This window comes from Hemiscyllium ocellatum, chromosome 15, assembly GCF_020745735.1.
Source record: "Hemiscyllium ocellatum isolate sHemOce1 chromosome 15, sHemOce1.pat.X.cur, whole genome shotgun sequence".
NCBI lineage: Eukaryota > Metazoa > Chordata > Chondrichthyes > Orectolobiformes > Hemiscylliidae > Hemiscyllium > Hemiscyllium ocellatum.
The window spans coordinates 21,073,027-21,096,193 of record NC_083415.1 but is presented as its reverse complement, the minus strand read 5'-3'; the positions used below and the strand labels follow the sequence as shown (position 1 = coordinate 21,096,193).

General features: G+C 39.1%; 1 protein-coding gene across 1 annotated transcript in view; it reads left to right on the top strand.

Annotated features, from left to right (window-relative positions):
* Positions 1–23,167, top strand: part of LOC132822714 (docking protein 5-like) — a 441,405-nt gene that overhangs the window by 274,949 nt on the left and 143,289 nt on the right. Inside the window, exons 4-5 of the mRNA XM_060835986.1 lie at positions 6,774–6,893; positions 8,622–8,811. Of these exons, the coding sequence (XP_060691969.1) occupies positions 6,774–6,893; positions 8,622–8,811 (310 nt within the window). The remainder of the gene's footprint in view (positions 1–6,773; positions 6,894–8,621; positions 8,812–23,167) is intronic.

Sequence of the window (23,167 nt, the reverse complement as noted above, 5' to 3'; positions counted from 1 at the left end):
AGAAGGCTCTCACTGCCATCCTATCTAATCCTCTGATCATCTCATATGCCTCTGTTAAGTCACCTCTCAACCTTCTCTCTAACAAAAACAGCCTCAAGTCCCTCAGTGTTTCCTCATAAGACCTACCGTCCATACCAGGCAACATCCTGGCAAATTTCCTCTGCACCCTTTCCAATGTATCCATGTCTTTCCTATAATGTGGCAACCAGAACTGTATGCAATACTCCAAGTGCAGCCACAGCAGAGTTCTGTACAGGTGCAATATGACCTCATGGCTTCAAAACTCAATCCCTCTAACCAATAAAACCTAACACACCATAGCTTTCTTAACAACCTTATCAACCTGGGTGGAAACATTCAGGGATCCATGCACATGGACACTGAGATCTCTCTGCTCAACCACACTATCAAGAATCTTACCATTAGCCTAGTACTTTGTATTCCTGTTACTCCTTCCAAAGTGAATCACCTCACACTTTTCTGCATTAAGGTCCACTTGTCACCTCTCAGCCCAGCTCTGCAGCTTATCTCTGTTCCGTTGTAACCTGCTACATATTTCTGCACTGTCCACAACTCTACTGATTTTAGGGTCATCTGCAAATTACTAACACATCCTTCTATACCTCGTCCAGGTCATTTATAAAAATGACAAACAGCAGTGGCCACAAAACAGATCCTTGCAGTATACCACAAGTAACTGAACTCCAGGATGAACATTTCCCATCAATCACCGCCTTCTTTCAGCTAGCCAATTTCTGATCCAAGCCTCTAAATCACCCTCCATACTTTGTGCAATAGCCTACCATGGGTAACCTAGTCAAACGTCTTACTGAAATCCATGTAGGCCACATCAACCACTTTACCCTCATCCACCTGTTTGGTCACCTTCTCAAAGAACTCAATAAGGTTTGTGAGGCACGACCTAAGGAATATAGCCTGTAGAGGGATCACTTTATCCTGTGAAGTAGCACAGAGCAAAATATATTCTTTAATTTTTGAAGGGGTATGGATAAAACCGTGTTGACTATCCCTAATTCAATTATTCCTTTTTAGATGATTATAAATCCTATCTCTGATCATCCTTTCCAATACTTTACCCTTAACCAATGTTAGGCTCATTAGTCTATAATTACCAGGATTGTATCTACTTCCCTTCTTGAATAAGGGAACAACATTTGCTATCCTCCAGTCTTCTAGCACTATTCCTATAGACAATGATGACAGAAAGATCAAAGCCAATGGCTCTGCAATCTCCTGGCTTCCCAGAGAATCCTAGGATAAATTCCATCCGGCTCAAGGGACTTAACTATTTTCATACTTCCCAGAATTGCTAACACCTCCTCCTCATGAACCTCAATCCCATCTAATCAAATGGCCTGTATCTCAGTATTCTCCTCGGCAACATTGTCTTTTTCCTATGTGAATACTGATGAAAAATCTTTGTTTAGCGCCTGTCTTTTCTCTTCAGATTTCACACACAACTTCCACTAATGTCCTTGACAAGGCCTAATCTTACTCCAGTCATTCTTTTATTCCTGACAGACCTATAGTAAGCTTTAGGGTTTTCCTTGATCCTACCTGCCAAAGACTTCTCATGTTCTCTCCTGGCTCTTCTGAGGTCTCTCTTTAGGTCCTTCCTGGCTTACCTGTAACACTCAAGCACCCTAACTGAGCCTTCACATCTCATCTTCACATAAGCCTCCTTCTTTCTCTTGACAAGAGCTTCACCTTCTTTTGTAAACCACAGTTCCCTTGCTCGACCACTTCCTCCCTGACTGACAGGTACATACTTAGAAAAGACACACCGTAGCTGTTCTGTGGACAAGCTCCACATTTCAATTGTGCCCATCCCCTGCAGTTTCCTTTCCCATTCTATTTTCTCTGAAGCTTTAGAAGGTGAAAGTTGACCTTACAGAGGTTTATAAAATCATGAGGGTCATGGGTAGGTTAAATAGATAAGGTATTTTCCCAGGGTGGGGGAGTCCAAAACCAGACGGCTTAGATTTATAATGAGAGGGGACAGATTTGAAAGGGATCTAAAGGGCAACTTTTTTCACACAGAGAGTAGTACCTGTATGGAATGGACTGCTAGAGAAAGTGATGGGGGCTCGTATAATCACAACATTTAAAAGGCATCTGAATGGGTATCTAAATAGGAAGGGTTTAGAAGGATGTGGGTCAAATACTGGCAAATGGGACTAGATTTGTTTAGGATATCTGGTCAGCATGGATGAGTTGGACCAAAAGGTCTATTTCCATGCTGTACATCTTTATGACTTGATGATTCTCAGACTGGCATACAGAGAATATGAACATTTTATGCAATTTTCATTTATGAAGAAGGTAATTCAGATAAATATACATTTTTTTGGTTCTTGTCATTCAGCAATTGTAGCGTTGGGGTTCTTGATAGGTTCTGAAACTTTAAGGTTTGACATTTTTCTAGGGGTGGTAGATTTAAACTGTTGGATAAGGAATCGATCCTAGTTGTAGAGTCATAAAGATATACAGTGCAGAAACAGATTCTTCTGTTCAACTCATCCATGCCAACCAAATATCCTATATAAATGTAGTCCCATTGCCAGCATTTGATTCATATCCCTTTAAAAACTTCCTATTCATAGGCCCATCCAGATGCCTTTTAAATATTGTAATCGTACCGGCCTCCACCACTTTATTTGGCAGCTCATTCCAAACACACACCACTCTCTGTGTGAAGTAGTTGTCTCTTAAGTCTTTCCCGTCTTACCTAAAAGGTATGCCCTCTAGTTCTGGACTCCCTCACCTGCAGAAAAGACTTTGCTCATGTACCCTATCCATGCCCTTCACCATTTTATAAACGTTGATAAGGTCACCCCTCAGCCTCCGATGCTCCAGGGAAAATAACCCCAGCCTGTTCAGCCTTTCCCTACAGCTCAAACCCTCCAACCATGGCAACATCCTTGTAAATCTTTTCTGAATGCTTTCAAGTTTCACAATATCCTCCCTATAGGAAGGAGATCAGAATTGCATTCCATATTCAAAAAGTGGCTGAACCAATGTCCTGTATAGCTGCAGCATAGTCTCCCTCTCCCAACTTCTATACTCAGTACTCTGACCAATAAAGGAAAGCATACTAAACACTTTCTTCACTATCCTATCTACCTGTGACTCCACATCATGGAAATATGAACCTGCACTCCAAGAGTTCAGCAACACTAATATTTTGCTTAATGTTTTAAATGAGAAAGAAAATAAATGAGCACATAAAATAGATATTGAACCTCCCTGAAAAAGTAAAGCATGGAAAGATAAAGAATGAGCAATCCTTCCTCATAGATCGTCTATCTGTACACCTTCAAAAATCAAATAATATCTCTTGCTCTGCACTGCTCCTCAGGATAAAGTGATTCCTCTGCAGGCTATGTTCCTTATCTTTCTCTTCTGGTCTGTTCTCAACTGTTTGATTGAAAAGGAGAAAGTGAGGACTGTAGATGCTGGAGATCAGAGTCAAAATGTGTGGTGCTGGAAAAGCACAGCCGGTCAGGCAGCATTCAGCATCAGCAGCATTCCTGATGAAGAGCTCATGCTCAAAACATCGACTCTGCAATCTTCTTCCCGACCTCTCCGCCCCCACCCCCTCTCCGGCCTATCACCCTCACCTTAACCTCCTTCCACTTATCACATTCCCAATGCCCCTCCCCCAAGTCCCTCCTCCCTACCTTTTATCTCAGCCTGCTTGGCACACCCTCCTCATTCCTGAAGAAGGGCTTATGCCAGAAATGTCGATTCTCCTGCACCTTGGATGCTGCTTGACCTGCTGCGCTTTTCCAGCAACACATTTTTCAGCACTGTCTCAGAAGAGTATGTTAATGTAGCCAGACACTAAAAGAGCTAAAAAGATTGAGATTAGCATCCATTGACGAAATAGTCATTTGATTTTCAAGTATGGTTCATTATACTGCCTCACAGCAGCATGGTGCTGTCAATGCAACTATGATAGAATGAGTGAACAACAACTATATTTTTTGTTTAAATAATATTAATGCATTAAAACTTCCTAAGATGTTTCAAGGAAATGTTAGCAGCAAAATTTGACACCAATCATGCAAAGTGATGTCAGAAAAAATAGACAATGCTTTGTCAAAAGATTAAGTTTCAAGACATGATTTAAAGACAGGGAGGTGGGGAGATTTATGAAGAGAATTCCAGAGCTTAAGTCTAAACCTACAATTTTGGAACAGAAGTTCAAAATTGGCGGAGGACAGAGGCTTCGAACAAGTTTGTGGCTTGAGGAGGTTACAGCAATAGAAACACCAAGGTCAGACTAGAAAGTAAAGATAAAAATTTAAAATCAGGCATAGGTAAATGAGGTAGCAGAGACTTAGGTGCTGTCAAGTTTGTGCAAGTTGGCAAATTGGAGACCAGCCAGAAGAGAGAATGGTCTGAGAACACCTCACAATTCCCATGCGTGGCAACGCGGTCAGAATTTGATTGTATGATTGCCTGAATAAGTCTGTTAGACTTTCAGTGACAAAGATCGAAGAATTCATGGTGCTAACTCCATTGAAGATGATTCATTCATAATTAGGTGTTACAGCAGACATAAATTCTAGGTTTTGGATGTAGGTTTGCTCGCTGAACTGGAAGGTTCGTTTCCAGACGTTCGTTACCCTTCATTGGGCCTCAGGTGAAGCAATGGTGAAAATTCCTGCTTTCTATTTATATGTTTGGGTTTCTTTGGGTTAGTGATGTCATTTCCAGTGGTGAAGTCACTTCTTGTTCCTTTTCTCAGGGGGCGGCAGGTGGGGTCTAACTCAATGTGTTTGTTGATAGGGTTCCGGTTGGAATGCCATGCCTCTAGGAATTGTCATGTATGTCTTTGTTTGGCTTGTCCTAGGATGGATGTATTGTCCCAGTTGAAGTGGTGTCCTTCCTCCTCCGTATGTGAGGCTCATGAAAGAGGGTCATGTCTTTTTGTGGCTAGTTATTGTTCATGTATCCTGGTAGCTAGTTTTCTGCCTGTTTGTTTGTTTATTACAGACCTTGCACAGTATCTTAGCAGAGGCAGTAATGCAGAGACTTGAGCAAACAGCTCTGCCATACATCTAACCCAAAATTTGTGTCCACTACCTGGATGATATCTTTATCATCAGTAAACGAAACAAATATAAGGAAACATTCAAGACCATCAATAATACCCTTACTGGCATAAAATTCACTAAAGAGGAGGAAAACCACAAATTGCCATTCCTAAATGTCACAGTAGAGCAAACAGCCAATGGGGAACTTCAAACCAGCGTCAACAAGAAAACAACACATACAGACCAAATATTGAACTACAGAAGCAATCATCCCAATACCCACAAACAAAGCTGCATCAGAACATTATTTCAATGAGCCAACACACGCTGCAGCACAGAAGATCTATGCAGAGCAGAGGAAAATCACCGAAACTGTGTATTCAAAAAGAATGGATTCCTAATGAACACAGTCCGCCGATTTCTCAGCATCAAAGCCAAACAAGCAGACAAAACACATCCAGAAACCCTAGCCACTCTCCCCTACATCAGTGACTGAAATGGCTGCCAGACTATTCAGACCCCTTGGCATCACGGTAGCCCACAAACCCACCACCACACTAAAATAGCAGCTAATAAACTTGAAAGACCCTATACAGACAACAAGCAAAACTAATGTCATTTACAAAATACAGTGCAAGGACTGTAAAAAACATTACATTGGACAAACAGGCAGAAAACTAGCCACCAGGGTACATGAACACCAACTAGCCACAAAAAGACATGACCCTTTCTCACCAGTATCCTCACATATGGATGAGGAAGGACACCACTTCGACTGGGACAACACATCCATCCTAGCTGAAGCCAAACAAAGACATGCACAAGAATTCCTAGAAGTATGGCATTTCAACCGGAACTCTATTAACAAACACATCGAGTTAGACACCATCTAACACCCCATGAGAAAAGGAACTGGAAGTGACTTCACCACAGGAAGTGACATCACCAACCCAAAGAAACCCAAGCATAGAAATAGAAAGCAGAAATTTTCACTATTGCTTCGCCTGAGGCCCACTGAGGTAACAAAACAAAGCGAGCAAACCTACATCCAAAACCTCAACCTGAGCTACAAATCTTCTCAAAACTCGATAAATTCTAAGGAACAAGAAGCTCACGGTCTGAAGTATAAAATTAACCTATTTCATTTTAAAATGGCATAAACTGAAAGTAGCTGATAAAAGAAAGGTTCAGGATAAAAGCAGCATTAATATAAAATCAGAAATGTAAAGTTTATGAGTCACTAATTTCTTTACGTATAAACTTAACTTGCAAAACATCAGATTTGGTTTCCTTTTGTCATTAAGGATTGTAGATTAATAACAATTAATGTGGACATATTTTGCAGGATTCAACTGTCTAATAATCACTGAGCTGATAGCAAGTACCTATGAATCTGGTCACTGCTCACACGAATCAATGATTAGGCTGAAGGAAAATATCCACTTTCACATTTAACATTAAAGACCATCATAAATATTCATTTTCAATTTTAGGTTATTGTGGTTCAAAAGCCATTGGAGACTTTTGAAACATGGTCAACATTATGATCATAAAGTACCACTTTGGTGATTGCTAGACCTCAGATCTAAACATAATTAATAAATATTAGCTTGAGCTTGAAGTCATTAGTTTAATTGTTAAGGTTCTCCAGGATGGTGGAGTAAAATTGAGTTCCTGCCGATAAAGCATTAATTCTATGTGTTTTTATAGAGCTTGAGGCTGAGGAATGGTGCAAGCTCCTGCGCATGGAGTGTCTGGGAAGCAGACTCAATGACATTACCCTTGGAGAACCTGATTTGTTGACAGCTGGTGTTCAGAGAGAACAAACAGGTATGGATCACTAAATATTTGCATCAGCTGTAGCAAACATTTGCTGCTCAAAAACAAATCATCCAATGGAATTTGCCAAAAAGATATAGGTAGATGATAGGGTGATCATGTGCATGGATTTGAGGACCCCGTTGTATCATAGCTCTGGATGAAGCTGCTGGTGACTGACATATAACGGGATTCATTGCTCTGTCATTACTGTGGAGGGGAAAGCCTGCCAAATAGTACAGTCATGGTTGAGAAGTGAGGCTTGATTGAGCTTAGGAGACCAATGATGGCATTGGTTTAGTGATAGATTTTTTAGTGTCGATTGGAAGTGAGAAAATATTATTGCTCATTTGTAGCACTGAGTGACAGCGAATCCCAAATCTGGAAAAAGTGACCTTTAACTTTACAAGAAAGGTCAGTAAAGGTTAAGTTCAGTATTTAATTATTAGTTTTTGGGGACTGTGTTTAATGTTCTCCCTTGGGGCATATCTTGTGACGGAGTCTATTTACTAGGAGGGCAGGTGATGGGTGGGGACCTGTGGATGGGCTTCCTAACCTGCCACTACTTGAGCCATCAAATGAGTCTGCAGTTGAGAAGGGGGAACTTTCTGAAAGCCAGCCCCACGCCTTTGCTGCTGACACATAAAATCCACAACCCCTAGCCCCTTGATCCCTCTCCCACCACCATTCAGTTGTGGCATGGATCCATGGTGCTTTGAGTGGATGTAGTACTGGCAGCAGCCACGAAACACCTCTCCAGTGATGCCGCTGAGCCATGGAAAATGGCTGGCTTCTGTTTAGTGGGCAAGTCTACGGTGGGAGCATGGGGAAGGCAGTGGGCAGGGGTTGAGGTGAGGGCGGGAAGTATCCTTAATCTCAGGAAAGATTCTTGACTACCCAGTAAAATGCCTATTGAGCACTTAATCATCATGAAAAGAGGTGTCTCAGGGCTCTCACAGGCTTTCCAGCCATTGAAGTAGTCAATTGTTAATTTTATTAAATTATATCCTGAGATTATAACTCTGTCTCTGTCCGTGCGATTGTTTTTTCTCTTCCTTTCTCTTTTGGAAGGATAATAGTAAGTATGAACAAATTCACATAACAGTCCTAATAATTAGATGGTTTTTAAGAGTTTAGAGTAATGGTCCCTGTGAAGGTGTTTAGTTGGAAGTCAAACATCAGTGAACCTAAAACTAATGGAAATTTGCCACATTTTCAGATGATACCAAATAGTAATCAATGTCAAGATCTAAAAGAATTTTTACAAGTTTGATTTGTGAGTAGAGAAATGCCAGACAATGTTAAGTAGATAAATATAAGGTAACTTTTTTTGGCAGATGGAAGATTAATATTGATATTTCCATTCAATTCTCATATCCCCATATACCCAAAGAATCCATAAAATATTGAATAGAGTCAACAATTAAGCATTTTTTAAAAATTCCAAAGATGCAAAACCTTCTGCTAAATGACTATGTGCTTGTAACACTGGAGCAAGAGAGACCTTGGGGAGCTTTAACGAACGTGTTGCCATTGTAGCAGGCAATTTTTTTTTAGCATTTAAATTAGGAGGTTAAATTTTGAAACAGAAATTGTCACTGAAGAGATTACATCTGGAGCACTGTGTACAATTTTGGTCTCCTTATGTTAAAAGGGGAGTTAATTGTTTGAGGAGTATGGATAAGTCATCTTTGAGGAAGGATTAATGATTCCTTGTCCTGCCACGCTTTGCTTTTTCAGAGAGGTTCAATGTCTATTTAATGCCATCTCCTAATCTGGATGTACATGGAGAATGCACATTACAGATAACGTATGAGAATATCTGTCTTTGGGATATCCACAACCCCCGACTAAAACTGGTCTCGTGGCCCCTCAGTGCACTCAGACGATATGGGCGGGACCCAACTTGGTTCACATTTGAAGCTGGCAGGTAAGAAACCATTTTTATTATTTTTTCACCTTGTTCTTATAAAGAAGAATATTCTTTAACTTGAGGTTTGTTACTTATTGGTACTCTTATAATTTTTGCTCAGTTCATTGAAATGGACAAAAAATGAAGAAATATTTTAGATCGTATCAATATGAATATCCTGATCAGCTAACATATTGCTGTATATATTCATCCCAAAATAGTGGGCTGATCACTGTTTCCCCTTTGCATAAATGCTCATTAATAACAAAGATACTGCTGTTTTAGCTTAAATTTCATCTGACATTCTGGCATAATACTGAGTAGTCCTTTGTTAGTGTTTCCTGAAGTTGGTATCACTGTATATTGCTGCTGCCATAACATGAGTGATAGGAGTAGACCATCCAGCTTGTTAGTTTTCCCACTCAGTTCTCATATTCCCTGCTTCCCAAAGAATCCATAAAATATTGAGTATAGTCATCAGTTTATCATTTACAGGGAATTCCAAAGCTGCAACACCTTCTGAGTGGGGAAATCTCCTCTTATTTTAGTCCTAAGAATCAATTCACCCACTGTGGGCAGCACGGTGGGTGGGCGGCACGGTGGCGCAGTGGTTAGCACTGCTGCCTCACAACGCCTGAGACCCAGGTTCAATTCCCGACTCAGGCGACTGACTGTGTGGAGTTTGCACGTTCTCCCCGTGTCTGCGTGGGTTTCCTCCAGGTGTTCCGGTTTCCTTCCACAGTCCAAAGATGTGCGGGTCAGGTGAATTGGCCATGCTAAATTGCCCGTAGTGTTAGGTAAGGGATAAATGTAGGGGTATGGGTGGGTTGCGCTTCGGCAGATCGGTGTGGACTTGTTGGGCTGAAGGGCCTGTTTCCTCACTGTAAGTAATCTAATCTAATCTAATCATTTTATTCTGATATATAACTTCAAAACCTGTAGCTTAATTTTGCCAGTTGTAGCATAGGATTGATTGAATATTAGTTTTTTTTTACCCTGCAGTGTCATCATTGCAAGCTCCATGTCCAACCTTATGGCTATATTTTCATTACCACATACACAATGCTTTTGGTCTTGATGTGCTTATACAACATATTGACAGAAATGCAATTCTAGCCAGGTGTGGAACTAGGGCAAAGTACAGAACTTGTGAACTACCAAATCTTAGCTAAGAGAGCCAATTTGCGTCCTTTGCTTTTTTTTCTTGAGGTGGGTTGTGGAAGGAATTGAGTCACTTGATGTCCTCTCAGACTTTGCTGAGCTGGAGGGGAGTTTGTTTCACCAGTTGGATAACCATCTGGATTGGTAGATGAATGCAGTATCTCTGGCTTGATTTTTTGAGTAGATAATTGTTTCCATGGAGTAGAATGTTATTTCTGCATGGCAATTAATGTGCATGTGTTTTGCCTCACCTTACCATTATCTGTTTGAGTAAAGGACAGAGAAATGACTGGTGGAATTTAATCCTCAAAACTGTGAAGTGATCCATTTTGGTGGCTATTTCCAATTTGTCCATAATAAGCACGATCCTGACTCCAAACTGCCTCTCTTGGTTCAGGTTTGGTAGTTTGATTGTTTAGTATATGAAAAATTAGTACCACATCTGGCTAGGATGATGAGCATTCCTTTCCTCCTGCACTTTGTCCAAATCATCATCTTGTACTCACTGCATGAGTGTGAGAGGCGGCACAGGGCATTCAGTTCTCAGTCAACTTCCAATGAGGTGTTGATTAGTCCTGAATCACTTTGGAGTGGAGTTGAATAATGGCTCTCAGAAGTGCAAGTTGGACATCGTTGTTCCTCTTCAGCAATGATTGAATTGTACATACTCCTCCTTCAGCTTCACCATTTACCTGAAGGTATCTTGGTGAACTGGTAGTGAGGACAAAGCTATATGATGCATACTTATTGGTAAGCTGATGTCTAACATTATAATGCCTATGTGCCGCACGTAATGAGTTCAACAATTGAGTTCTCTGTCATGGCTTGAATTCTGTCCTGCAGGAGTAATCATCTCCTACTGTCAAAGATATTTTGACCCTGTTCAGAGAAGTTCATTTCAAAATATACTCATGGTTGCAATGGAAAGGAAGATGACATTGACATTTCTGTCATCTCCTGATGATGAACAGTGGAAATGACACAGTTCAATATCACGATTTGCACTATTTTTGAGAGATTAGATTTTTTTTAGATTAGATTACTTACAGTGTGGAAACTGGCCCTTCAGCCCAACAAGTCCACACCGACTCTCTGAAGAGCAACCCACCCATACCCATTCCCCTGCACTTACACCTTCACCTTACACTACGGTCAATTTAGCATGGCCAATTCACCTAACCTGCACATCTTTGGACTGAGGGAGGAAACTGGAGCACCCGGAGGAAATCCACGCAGACACAGGGAGAATGTGAAAACTCCAAGCAAGTAGCTTAAAGAGAAGATTTGTAGCTCAGGTTGAGGTTCAGGTTATAAGTTTGCTCACTGGATGGAAGGTTTGTTTTCAGACATTTCATCACCATGCTAGGTAACATCGTAAGTGAGCCTCCGGTGAAATGCTGGTGTTATGCCTGCTTTCTATTTATGTATCTTGGTTTCTTAAGGTGGGTGATATCATTTCCGTTTCTTCCTCTCAGAGGTTGGTAAATGAGGTCCAAATTGGGCGGCATGGTGGCACAGTGGTTAGCATTGCTGCCTCACAGTGCCAGAGACCCAAGTTCAATTCCCGCCTCAATAGTTGTAGTATGTCAAGTATTGGGATACTCAGAATGGCTAATCTTAATTCATAGCTGAGTAAATCATCAGTTGTACAATGGTGTCCTATCCTTTCATAGTATTGTCTGAGAATAGGAACATGTGGTATGTACACTGCATTTCCTCTGCACAGCACTATCTGATCCGTGGACATTATACATCAGACTTTTGTGTCTGTTTTATTTAGTTGCTAAATTGTTACTGGTAGAATGGTGGTTGTTGCTGATGTAAATGTTTATCTCCCTTTAACACAAACTATTTCACCTTGTATAATGTATCTGCTATGGTCTCCAGCTTTCTGGGCACACATTCTGTATTTGGATCAAACCTTGTCACCTTCAGTTTAAAATCATTATACTTGGGAAACATTTTTATTTATTCCTCATAATTTAAGAGTGTCATCAAGGCTTTTTAATCTGTTTCTAGCTTGAGTTAAAAATCTTGAACAAAATCTGCAAATTTTTCACAAACCCAAGTTGAAGCCAATGCTTCTTTCTCTATCTCTGCATATCTCTGCTCGGACTCCATCGATGAAAGGGAATTAACTTCAGCTGAAAAGGCAGAGAAATGTTTGGTGGAATTTAATCCTCAAAGCTGTAAAATGGTGCATTTTGGGAGGGCTAATGAAGGAAGGATATACACAATAAATGGTAGGTCTGTAGGGAGTACTGAGGAACAGAGCAACACTGCTGTACAAGTCTATAGATCCCTGAATGTGTCAGCACAGGTAGATGGTGGTGAAGAATGCATATGGAATGCTTGCCTTCATTAGCTGGGGTGTAGAATATAGGAGCAAGGAAGTCTCATTTCAATGTTATAAAACATTGGTTCAGCCACAGATGGATTGCTTGCAGTTCTGTATACCACACTATTAGAAGAATTACTTTGGAGGAATACAGATGTTGCCTGGCTTGAAAAGCCTCAGTTATGAGGAGAGATGGGATAGATTGGGTTTGTTTTCATTGGAGCAGAGGAGGCTGAAGGTGTATCTGATTTGGATATACAAATTTATGAGAGGCATAGACAAGAGTAGTTCATGAGAATCTTTTCCCCATGGTAGACTTGCATTAGACCAAAGGGCTTAAGTTTTAGGTGAGGAGTAAACGGATGTGAGGAGATTTGAGGAAAACTGTTCACTGTGAGGGTGGGAGAAATATGATGAAGGCAGGTATTTTTGCAAGAGTTAAAAAGCTTTTGAATGAGCACTTAAGAGACAGGACAAAGGGGGCTATGGACCAGTGTAGGTAAATGGGATTAGTGTATGTTGATGTTTATTCGTTGGCATAGACATGTCAGGCAGAAGGGCCTGTATCTACATTGTGTGACTCTAAGTTCTATATTTTTCATCCAGCTTTATGTAAAAGAGCATAGCTGCTGGTCCTGCAGAAGATACATTTGCAGTAACATTATTTGGGACTCTGAGTCATAGCAAGCTAAAATAAGACCAGCATCTCTCTGATTTTCTCAAAAGACCCCTCTTGTGCTTCCTCCCAGCATCTCATCTTGTCATAAAACTGACTAATGAGTGACCCATTGACAGCTGGGTTGGTCAATAACCTCTTGACTTTTATTATCTCCATGAATCACTAGAGCTCAATTCCAAAGGTGGGAATTGCTTGACTATTCCTGTCTTCTGTGAATTAACTCTGACAACAAGCAAGTCCAGAAGGTGCCCAAAGAAGTTGACAGTTAGTTGGGTGGATTTGCATTTGCTGTTAAATCCTTGACATGACAGTACACTGTATTATGTTATGTGTGAGTTGATCTGCAGATCAGGACAGCAGCCATGTCCTTTGTTGGATGCTTGACATTGACCTCTAGAAGATCATTTTTTATGGAAACCAAATAGTGTCATCAAGATTATGAGCAACCTAAACCCTTCACCAAAGACATTTGCATCTGACTTTGTGAAGATTGATTTTTTTTCCCCCAATTTTACTAAGCTGTCAACCACAGATAACAGGGTAAATGTTTCATTCATATGTTTGGTTCAACTGTATAAGGTCAACACAAATTCTGTTTGATCCACTGAGACCATCCACAAGGACAATATTGTTGCTCTATCACAGATGAAATAAATCTTACTTCAACACAGAGTCCATTTCCTTCTATTTCACAAGACAAGCTTGAATACCAAAATGATGTGAATGTAAACTGACTTTGTTTCAGGATGTGATATGATGGTGTGTGCTGTCTTCAGCTTTCCTAATCCTGTGAATATCAGTGAAAATTCATGTTTAAAGTATGTAGGCTTATCGTCTTGGTTCTTCAGTTCTTCAATTCTGTAAATTAAATCGAAGTCAGCAGATACATTCCTGTTTAAGCCTGAGCAGTTCTTGCTCTGTTTCCACACAAAAAGTTAATGTGATTTTCCTTCTCAATATTGGAGGACTGCATTCAGTTGTCCCATAACTTTAATTTCTCTCCCTCCTGGCCTATATAGTTTTTGTATGACTGAACAGAACCTTTCTCCAACACTGGTTTAGTTAAAGCCCTGTGTCTGCATGGGTTTCCTCCGGGTGCTCCGGTTTCCTCCCACAATCCAAAGATGTGCAGGTCAGGTGAATTGGCCATGCTAAATTGCCCATAGCGTTAGGTGCATTAGTCAGAGATAAATGTAGGGTAGGGGAATGAGTCTGGGTGGGTTACTCTTCGGAGGGTCGGTGTGGACTTGTTGAGCCGAAGGGCCTGTTTCCATACTATGGGGAATCTAATCTAAACTGTTCCACCTGCATCTAACTTAAAGTGCAACACCTTTTTCCAACTGCCCGGGTATTGGCACTTCAGTAGCTTCCATTTTGTACTTGGAGCTCTCCAAACAAATGCGTCTCAGTATCATGGATTTTGTCACCTTTTAAAGGCTTCTTTTTATGCATATTCCATGCAAGCTTCTTGCTACATCAGAAAGCCGAGATGAGACCTCTCTTTCTGGAAGAATGATATTTGACCTCTCTCGCAGGACAATTTTCATACCTGTATTTTCTTCTGCCCAACTGATTATGTTTAGTTGTTAATAAACATGCATCTTGTCTCTCCTGCTTTGGCATGGCTACTTTCATGACTTAAAAATCAACATGCTGTACTGAATCAGTTTATCTGAGGATCTGGTTCTCCCAGTCACCCCCAAGTTAACAATCAATTTTACTCCTGACCTTAGCCTGGCTGTTCAAATGAGTTGCCTTTATTAAAGCTCCATCACCTCTTGACTGCAAGTGATCATGCAAGGCTTTATGCAAGACTGACAATAATTCTGTCACTGATTAGTTCATCTTTTAAACTGCCATAATCACAACTCCCTGTAAGTCTTTACAGATAATTCATAAATGTGTGAATACATTTTCCTTTTTTTTGGGTGTACTTGTTGAATTCAGCCTACTCAATAATTATACTTTTTTGAAGGTTAAGCCAGTCATTAAATGACTTTATTATTTCATCATGCGATATTTTCCTCATGGGTCTGTATTTAGGTTATTATCTGCGCAGCCATGCATACTGTAATGATCTCCTCACCACTTAACATCACAGTGTGGCCCATATCTGGTAAGCCTTCAGCACCAGTTCAGTTACACTTCTATTTTATTGGGACCTGTGATTTGTTCAAAGCTTTCCAGAAGATCAGAGACTTTTTTTTTACATTTGTTTCTTCATTTTCCGCTATCTGTAACATTTTTTTTGTCTTCCTCACGTCTCCAATTCGAACTAACTATACTACAATATTTAAGGCCCTTATAGTCTATACGAGTTGATATTGGAAAGTTCTACTTTGTGTTAAATTCACGAATAAACCTTTGTGCACAACCCTTGAGTTTGCAAAAGCTATCAGTATGCCAGCGAGCTTGAGATTTGATCCTGCCTGTCTGAGTTATCGTGCCAGTTTGAAGTTGATTTTTAGTCTGGCATCTACATGCAATTATGTTTGTCCAACCTACATCAGTTTATGGTATGTAGCTCAATTTTAGCCAGCTTATAACTTTGAAATAAATCTAATTACATCCACAATATAATCAGCAAAGACATGGAGGATATTCAACACAGGTTATATGGAATAGAATAACCACATTAAATATTGACAATCTCCAGACACTGTTCCCAGTGACTTTCAAACAGTCCACACATCACTTGAAATCTATATTTACCATATCTGAAAGGGAGAGCAAAATTCAATTTTTATATCAAATTAAAACAAAATGGAACTGAAAATTAAAAGGAAATCAGTGAGTTGCTCTGATCCAGAATGCATAATTTAAACGGATTGCACAGTATGATATGAAAGTGACTTTTAAAAATGGGTTACAGGGAGAGAGGAGGGGATTGGAAATAATTGGAGAGCTCTTTCAAAGTTCTAGCACGTGCATAATGGTGGATTGGCCACCCCCTGTGCTATATGGTTCAATGATGTGTATCTGCTTTCATCTTCAGGATTTAGGATTTTCATTGCCTCATTTACTGACTGACTACTTAAATGCAGTACTAAGTGAGTGTTTTTTTTCTGAGAGGGAATCTTGTTTTCTGAATGTGTGGAAAAAGAAATTGATGCATGAGTACTATTTACTTCTTCATTGTGCTATATGTTCATTCGGGCATATCTCTTAAATTTTGATTCAAAGCTAATGCCTATCGTTCTTGTATTTTATCTATTGTACTCTTCCAATATTGCATCTTTAAGAAATAAAAACCGTGCAAAGCCTAAGTGTTGCTCCTGGGATTGGTCTACTCCTTCATTGTTATAAAGGAGAATATGATGTTCAGCTTTTGACCTCTCATTCAAAATTTACCTTCACACTGAGAGAAAACCCACTTTACCATTTCCTTTTCCATCTCTATGCTGTGCTTGGAGACTTGAGACAATTGAAACTGCAGTCATAGCGAATAGAATAATTTAAATCAAACATAAAAAGATGCTCAATTGTATCACTTTGAGTAAAATTATCTTTTTTTTTGGAAGATGCCCTTGAGCTTCTCAAAAATGTGAAAACAAATCACAAAGCAGAAACCAAGCAAATTCTATCATATTAGGCAGCAAACATTGTTTCTATCAGCATACAGTGAGTAATTTTGTTACATAAGTGTTCGAATTTACTTACCTGCAATTCGATTTGTTTATTTTCTGAATATTACTTTTCCACTATGATGGATGTGGGTATATTCTACAATGAATTGCAAGGCAGTCAACAAGTAAATAGCTGAAGCCATACAGATTATGTTTTCAATATTTGTGACTTTTGGCACAAATATAATACAACAATAAAAAAGATTGCGATGTTCCATTCAGAATGTCATTATCACCCCCACAAGCTCACCCCAGTATAGGTGATAAATTGGCTGTTGTTCAACAATTCAGTGATAAGATAGCAATCTGTCACGCTGCCTCTATTTTCTCACTATCACCACAGCTGTACGAATATCTCATGTAGGTCAAATCAAAATAAAGCGAGTCACTCCAATATCACGCTGCTTGCAACATAAAAATACACATCCCATGTTGCAGCTTCATATTTGTGATAAAAGTTGCTGCCAAATTTATTTTGTTATAATTTTGATGGTTTACTTCTTATTATACATGCACTAAAACAAGGAACAACAGTAGGCCGTTCAGTGCTTCGGCCAACTCCACCATTCAATAAGATCATAACTGATCTGATTTTAACCTCAAATCGCCAATCCTGCATATTCCCAACAATCTTTCATCCTGCTAGTAATCGAGACTCTGTTTACCGCTGCCTTAAAGACATTTAAAGGGTATGCTTCCACTGCCTTTTGAGGAAATGAATACAAAGACACTCAGTCCTGTTAGAGAAATAATGTTTCCTCATCTCAGTTTTAAACAGGCAACCCCTTTAAACTATCCCCTAGTCCTAGATTCTCCCACAAGAGGAAAAATGCTTTCAAAAAACAAATCTATTCACTTCTGGCTCTTCTAAATTTCAGAGGATACGGGCCTAGCCTCTCTCGCCTTTCCTCATAAGACAACATGCTTCTTCCAGGTATTAGTCTAGAAACCTTCCCTGAACTGCTTCCAATGCATTATCTTCCTTCCATATGTACGGTGGCAAGTACTGTACGAAATATTCCAGATACAGTCTTATTGTTGTCTTGTATAATTGAAGCATAATCTCCCTACTCTTGCATTCAATTCTCCTTGCAATAAACCATAATATTCTATTAGCCTTTCTGATTACTTACTGTGTCTGTTACGATCCTTCTGTGCATTATGCAACAGGGCACCCAGATTTCTCTGCATCTCAGAGTTCTCACCACGTAGATAACATGCTTCTTTTTATTCCTTCTACAAAGATCGACAACTTCACACTTTCCTGCATTGTTGTCCATTTGCCGGATTTTTGCCTACTCAGTTAACCTACCCATATTCCCTTGTAGGCTTTTTTATGTTCTCTTCACTATGCAATTTCCTGCCTGTCTTTGTCTCATCATGCAAGTCTAGTTACTGTACCTTTGATTCCTTCATCCAAATCATTTATATAAATTGTAAAGAATTGAGTCCCCAGTAGTGGCCCCTATCGCCCCATGACATCCAGCCAGCCTGAAAAAGACCCGCTTATTCCTTATCTGCCTGATTACCTTGAACTTATCAAAATTCTCATTTATAACAGATTATTTAAACATGCTCTATTTAATAATGGTTTCTAACATTTTTTGTATGGCAGTGTTAAGCTAACTGGCCTGTTGTTTTTGCTTTCTGCCTGCGCACCCCTCACCCCTTGCTATAATGGAGTTACATCAGCTACTTTCCAATCTCAAGGAACCTTCTCTGAATTTAATGGGTTTTGGAAAATTAAAACCAGTGCATCAACTATTTCACGAACAGCTATTTGTAAATTGTATTCACAGTATACACAAACACTGATTCAAAAGAAACACGCCTTTTGACGAAAATGTGACTTAATATATTCTGAAGTTCTAACTGGAGAACCACATAAGAACAAAATTTGATGAACGTCACTGCAATTTTACCCCATGGTAGCCACCAATAAAGCACCTCAATCCCACTATTAGGCTTTCTGGGGTAAGAAGCCTACATTGTATGGAGAACAGAAGCTCACTTATATTTTTTACACAATTATCTCATTAATTACCAGATGGCAGACTCACATCTATTTTAAGATGATAAGCAGGCTCTTGAAGAAGTTGGAGAACTATTAGAAGGCAACTGGGGAAGAGAGCGGTTACCCCAAATTGGAAGTCCCTTATCCCAACTTTTTGGAAACTAAAATAAGAAGGACACTTGCTCCACAGTGGTGTCTTCAGCTGCAGCTATCCCAAGCCAGAGTGGGAGGGTTTCTCAGCCTGCCCAGAGTTGTAGCTCCAGAATCTATTGCTGGACATTTGTCCCTGACAGCCACAATGGACCCCTGTTGCCTCTGGGAACCTGGATTCTGACTAGACAATTTGAATTTCCTTCAATATTTGGTCTTAAGTAGCCATTAATAAGGTGAATTGGCCACCCTCTACTAACAGGAGTGTCTGTCCAACGTACCTTCATCCTTTTTCTTAGAAAATGGTCTGGAGCAGGGTATGACCATGGAATTGGCACAATTTCATGCCCTCACATTACCACCCCAGTGAAGCTGAAAGATCATACTACAATGAACAGGGAAGGCATTTAATTCAACCTAAAGTGACACTGAACTTATATTTTATTCATATTCTGTACAGTAGAAGATCAATATTTAAATTTGGAAGATCTTGGTGCATTTTTTATGGCCATTTTCAGAAAATTCAGTTACAGCAATTATTAATTAGATTAATGTTTCCTGTGGTTAGGAAACTTTCATACGTTACAACCCAGACGTTCTCTAAAATTTCTTGTGGATAAATGCTAAAGTTAGTCCATTTCAGTGATTCATCAGTGATATGATTATTTTCTGTTGTTCAGAAGAAGTCTGTCATCTTACATCTGAGACAAAGCTGCAAGTTTTCAATGACATATGGAAAGGCTGACATTCTGTGCAACTTATTGAAAATATTATCAGAATAGTAAAACCAAGACATGCTACAATTGAGAAAATGTGATTAGGAAGTACTAGAGGTGTGCTATAACAGCCATTTTTAAATAAATTGAGATGTGCCGCCAGACAATGGATGCATTCCTTAATAACATTCAGATGCATTCCCACAGAAAGGCAAAGGTGTACTTAGCTTTAAATTTCAAATGTTGAACATAAACCTAATTCTGTGATACAGAAAAAAAAGTTAAAGATTTGTTATTTTTCCAAAGACAATACACATGTTGCAAGTGCCTCAAGCAAATCTAATGAGAATGGTAAGCAGCCTAAGGGAAAGTAAAACAAAACCTACCACACTTGGGAAAATTGTTGCAGCACTTTTGTGCAAGAGAACATCATTTGAAATAATGTTTTTTCTTACTACATACTTACAAAGTCAATTTGTATTGTTTGTTTAACTGTTTGATACAATATTTGTATGACAATGATAAGAGGAGCATAATCTTCACAGGAGGTAAAAAGATTAAAACATAACATTGGCTTGAAATACTTTCTGTAAATTGCCTTGTTAGATTTTTGGGGGCTGAACTTGAGAAGTTTATCCAGTTTGGACATTTCTAATTGTTAAACCAAGCGTTTATAATTAATAGATGGAACAATCTCCTTTTCTGTGGTAAATTTACTAATATGGTGAAGAAACCCAAAACACAGGAGATGCCTTCAAACTTTTAATATTGCTGATTAGTTTCACTCTATCAGCTACTGACTTTGAAATAGGAACCATTTTACAACAATTTCTTTTTTTTTCTAAAGAGTGCACCAGCTAGTACTCTAAATTAATCTCTACAAACTATAATAATTAAACCAGAATGGTTGAATGAGCGACACCACCGTAACTTTCAATAAAAGCATTTAGATTCAATACCAGTTACTACAACAGTGGGGTTTCTGAGAGTGACTGATAGGAGCAATTACCAATCAATCTGCAGTCTAGAGAGTAAACCAAGAAATAGCTCTTTTCTGTCAGCATCCATTCTGTTGTGGCCGAACATCAGACAATGAAATCTTTTGCAGTAGCGGATTTGTCAGTTGAATTATTAATGTGTCATGTTAGGTTTTCCTAAAAGATTTCACCGATTATCCAGCCATTATAGGAATGGAAATGCATTTGAAACAGTTTGTATAACAAGTGATCATTCCACAAAGCCATGTATAAGAGACACTTTGAAAATCTACCCCATTTTTTCCAAGTTAATTATATGTCAATGAGTAATGAATGAAGAAGTATTAGTTGGAACACTTGGCTTCATTCTATACTTGCTATTTGCTTATCCTGGTGCGCCTCATTAACTTTTGATGTCACACTGCTCCAAATTTACAGCTTCTATACTCTTACTTCTGTGTACAGACTAGATTTTAATTTTATACCAAATGGAAATATTTTTATTGATACAGGCTATTCGTGATCACACAGAAATTAATGTGAGCTCCATACTAAAATATTAATTATTCTGCTATAAAGTGAGCAGTTATAGTAACACCTCACAACATCTTAGTCCGTGACTAATTAAACTAACAGTATTTATAAGAACATAGGGCATGAGATTTAAATTAGATTTGAACATAGTCAGGTAGATGTCTTGCCTGGAGCAGTAGACATTGTCTTGTCCCTTTTCTTTTACTTTGAAATTACTGTGATCAAAGTTTGCGAGTTGTTAACTTGGTTACTACATCATCACAAGATGATGTGGTGGATGATGTGATCAGATGAATTCCTACAGGTAAAGTCTGAACCGCTCCAAACAAGAGAACTTAAAGGAGAATCTAGAATCTACCACCGTTTGTCTAGATAAAAGGAAGTCACCGTGCCTTATCTGATTCAGGAAGAAACCACAGCGTCAACAGCTTGTGAGCAAAGTGACTTTGTCCAAATGTCGATTGTAACCAACCTGAAAATATTTATTTTCTCTGAATTGAATTCCATTTGGCCAAAATACTTTAAAGATAACATTTTGCAGAACTTTTATTTTTTTTTCCCCCCAGTTTTGGAGGCTTTGAGTGTTAATTTTCCAGAACAGCAGCAACATCCAGCAAATCTTTTGTTAATAATCTTTACATCTTTGTTCAAGTAGGTTTGGTTTGAATGAATTAGTTTTTCATGACTTGTCATTTAAGGGGCCTGGCTTACTTGTTTCTGACATAGATTCTAATACTTATTTCTGATATATAATTGGCAATATTACCAGTGTTTTATGACCAATGGAGGAATGTTTATTATGACCAATGGAGGAGTGGGAAAGGAAAAGCATCATTGCACTTCTCCTAACTTGATCAGAATGGTGTAGTGTCAATGCAAATTTCAGTTCACAAAGAAGCAGGGAGTAAATGAGTTAAAGAACGTTTGTGCTACTGGAACTTATCAGACTTAAGTTGGCGATTCCTTCAAAACTCTGCATCTCCTACATCAGACTGAATTGGGGCAGTCATTATGAATTTTTTTTATACATTGAGTGCAGTAGTGACATGCAAGTAGAGTATTTTGAGGCACAATAAGTGCCAGAAAACTTGGAAAATTTGTGAATTCTGCTGAAATGTGCAAGGAAATTTGATTGATTAATGATACAACACTTTCCCGAAATATTTTGCACATTAACAGCAGGCATAATAATACTGAGGAAATTCAGGAGATCTATGTTTCTTTTTACAAGAGAGAGGAAGAGCTATCATTGTCGGTTGCTACTGACATAGAAGAATGAGGCAGAAGTGGGTACTTCAGATGCTAGAGATTAGAGTCAAGATTAGAATGGTGCTGGAAAAGCACAGCAGGTCAGGCAGCATCCGAGGAGCAGGAGAATTTATGTTTCGGGCAAAAGCCTTAATCAGGAATGAGCAATGAGGTCCAGGCTGGATAAACCTTGGTTGATTATGGCAGTTTATGAGAAAACTACAATTGAAAGGATTTGCTGCTAGAAACTGGGTTATCACAAGCAGTCTATTAAAATGGTCTCATAACAAACCTTCTAAAATGTAGTCTACATTGCGATTAGGAGAAAATATAATAATTTTCCCACAGTTGTTTTTGTGGAAGGATTCTGACAGACAGCTTCGAGAGAAAATGTGAACACATCTTGCTGTTAACAATGCTGCAGATTACAATTCTTCCCAGATTTATTAGATTATAAAAGGCAAAGGAAGACCGGCTGCAATCATTCTGAGATTCCTTTCTCTGAACAGGGCGTTGGTTGATGAGGCCTGGTTCCTGGTTTGCATGCCAAATAAAACAAGACACATACTTAAATGGTAACACTGTAATTATGTAACTCTAGTAGTTACACAAATCTTGAACTAGTGCAGCTGCCACAGATATTGATATAAAGTAAGAATAATGGGGTCTGGAAAATTTACAATGCACTCCGCAATCACTCAGACAAACTGTAAACCTCAGAGCCTTTTGTTTATATTTTTCTGTCATGATGTGCACAACATGGGGATGTTACAACTACTTCCCATTCCTGGTAATCCACTGAGCATGTGGGTGCGATCTGGAGAGCACTTTGTTATGTTAAACTGCCCTGCCAGGTAGGAACAGAGCAGGTCCTGAGTTAAAATAGGAGACATAAATAGACCATCTCTTTGCTCAGTAGCCAAATGAACCT